Source organism: Nansenia antarctica (genome assembly GCF_963989245.1).
Source record: "Nansenia antarctica genome assembly, chromosome: 3".
In the NCBI taxonomy this organism is placed as follows: domain Eukaryota; kingdom Metazoa; phylum Chordata; class Actinopteri; order Argentiniformes; family Microstomatidae; genus Nansenia; species Nansenia antarctica.
This window is the reverse complement of record NC_137688.1, coordinates 22882094-22884593: the sequence shown is the minus strand read 5'-3', so window position 1 is coordinate 22884593 and position 2500 is coordinate 22882094. Positions and strand designations below refer to the sequence as shown.

At 46.9% G+C, this 2500-nt stretch overlaps 1 protein-coding gene across 1 annotated transcript in view; it reads left to right on the top strand.

Annotated features, from left to right (window-relative positions):
• Positions 1 to 2500, top strand: part of aff2 (AF4/FMR2 family, member 2) — a gene marked incomplete at both ends in the record, with an annotated part of 174232 nt that overhangs the window by 51084 nt on the left and 120648 nt on the right. Inside the window, one exon of the mRNA XM_080527086.1 lies at positions 1 to 186. This exon is cut by the window's left edge and continues 162 nt beyond it. Coding sequence (XP_080383212.1) covers positions 1 to 186 — 186 coding nt within the window. The remainder of the gene's footprint in view (positions 187 to 2500) is intronic.

The following is a 2500-nucleotide window of genomic DNA, read 5'->3' as shown; positions in this document are numbered from 1 at the left end:
CCCATGGACGGCCAGGACCAGGTACCCAACGACTCGCCGGAGCTCAAGCCTCCCCTGGAGGCGGGGGACAGCTACAGCAACCCGGCCTTCGGCGGCGGCGGCGGCGGAGGCGGAGGCGGTGGTGGTACGGCCAACGGGGGCTCCAAGAGCAAGCTGCCCAAGCTGACCCTCACCCAGACTGGCGAGGTAGGCAGCCCTGGTTGACCTTGACTACGCTGATGTGGACTTGTCATCAGCTCAGCTTAGCATGGCTCAATTCCAAATCGGCCCCTAGCCCCTACTGCCTAGCCACTAGCCACTAGTTACTGCTGCAGATCTAATAGAATAAGAATGGCAAACATTCCAACTCCAGATTGCTTCTTTTTTTTTTTTTTTACATCTGCAGGAGTGGCTAAAAGGGGCAAGGGACCAATTTGGAACTCAGTATCCTTGTGCTGTATTAGAGCTCCTGGCAGTGGGATGGGAGTAGAGTATGGTCAGATATGACTGGCCTTTCTCCCTCTCTCAACATCACTATGCAAACAGAGGATGTGCAAGAGAGGAGAGGAGACAAGTGCAAGTGTAACCTCTCTCTCTCTCTTGCTCTCTCTCTCTCTCTTGCTCTCTCTCTCTCTCACTCTCTCTCTCTTTCTTCCTTCCTGTCTCAGCCTGTTTTCCATTGATTCCCTGGCGTAGACTCAGGGTGACATAATGGAGAGGCTCATTAATAATCAGGCGTTTCGTTCCCGTCCTCTGGCGGGGCTCCTGAACTCAGCCAGCTGAGGGCCGCAGGGTTAAGGAGGTTCCAGACACACACACACACACACACACACACACACACACACACGCACGCTCGTACGCTCCCTAACGATGAAATATTAAACTCTGAGGAAAAACACGCCTGATTAATGGCAATTTTAATTCACATGAGCTAGCTTTACTTATTCATGTGGGCTGTCTCCAAATCTGATTTGTTTTGGCCCCACTGATAGATTATATTAGAGTTGTTGGATGAACTTTTCAGTCTAATACTTACAAGGGCTTAGTTGCTGTGCAAGCTGTGCACTCATATATTTGGCATCAGTCTTTGTCAGGTACCTGGCTTGTCACACAAAAGGACACGTAAAGGGATAGTTCACACAAATGACAAAATCCCATATTTTAACCCTTTCAGGGTTAGGAACCAAATATTTAATTTAGTAATTTGGCGAACTACCCCTTTAAAAGGGACCTTTTTTGTGTGCATTTTTTGGTATTCCTGAGCAGTTCACAGCATTACAAAGTAACAGCCGTCGGTACGTATAGTAATGCTGACAGTTGAGAGGGAATGTCTGGTAGGATAAGCCTCAGCCGTGCGTTTCTCCCCCCCTCCTCTGCGTCGGACTCCGTCTGACCATCTTGGAGTCATTTGCGATCAGAGGGCTTGTCATGGCAGCGCTATCGTGTCAGTAGAACCGGGCGAGCTGAGAGGGAGTCTATTGTTGTGATGGCTTTCACCCCCAACTGTTTATCTTGTGCTAATGTTTCGGAGGCAACGAGAGGTTGTTTATTTGAATGCCTCGAGCCTTGGTCTCAGCCAGTGGCACGCTGGGGGGATATTTTTCTTTCACCAGACAAAATGGGCCCAGCAGCGTTGAAAGCATGTGCTCTCATCTGAGGTCACACACTCATTGTTGTAGAAAAACTCTTTGTTTCCACCTGATTGGAATGGACTGGTAGATTATGATATAACTATAATAATTAGACATGGAGTAATGCCCCCCTCTCTCTCTCTCAATCTCTCTCTCTCTCCACTCTCTTCTCTCCTTTGTACTTCTCCTTTCCACTTCTCAGTTTTCCTCTTTCTCTCCTCTTGAGCTAGGACAGTGGTTAGTAATGTAAATCATATGACAGATGTGTATATATCAGGGCTCCAACTGGTACATTACAGATGAACTCTCGGGGGCTTTATCAGGGGAGATGTTGATATTAGCGCCATAGTGTGATGAGTGTATCTGAGATGACCTCTGACCTGGCCAAAGGCATGCTGGGTTATCTCCAAATGAAGTCCTTCTCTCTCTGGCCCCTTGTCAACGTTGAGACACATGATTGTCTACCCGCTTCCTGCTTAAAACGCATTGGAGGAGGAGATCAAGGTTCTCAGATATATTCCTCCAATGCTTTTTGAGAAGTAGCGGGTGGAGGACGGAGGAGAGGATTGCGAGAAATCACGTTTCTAACTATTGAGGAAGGGCTTCTGTGTCAAGTCCAGTTTTATTCGTGATTTGTAGGTATTTACAATGCTTACATAGGAATTTGTCTTTGAAGAGCTATCGTTCAATATAAAAACTAACTAACTAACCTTAACCGAATAATACACAATATGAGATCATTCAGTATACAAAGACACACAATTAATAAAACATTGAGCCTGTAAAGTGCTACAGAAAGGGCTGGTGGTTAAAAGGCATGATTTACAAGACGCACTGCGTTTGGATAAAACCCTGTCCCTGAAGGAGGTTTTAATACTCCTCCACCCAGA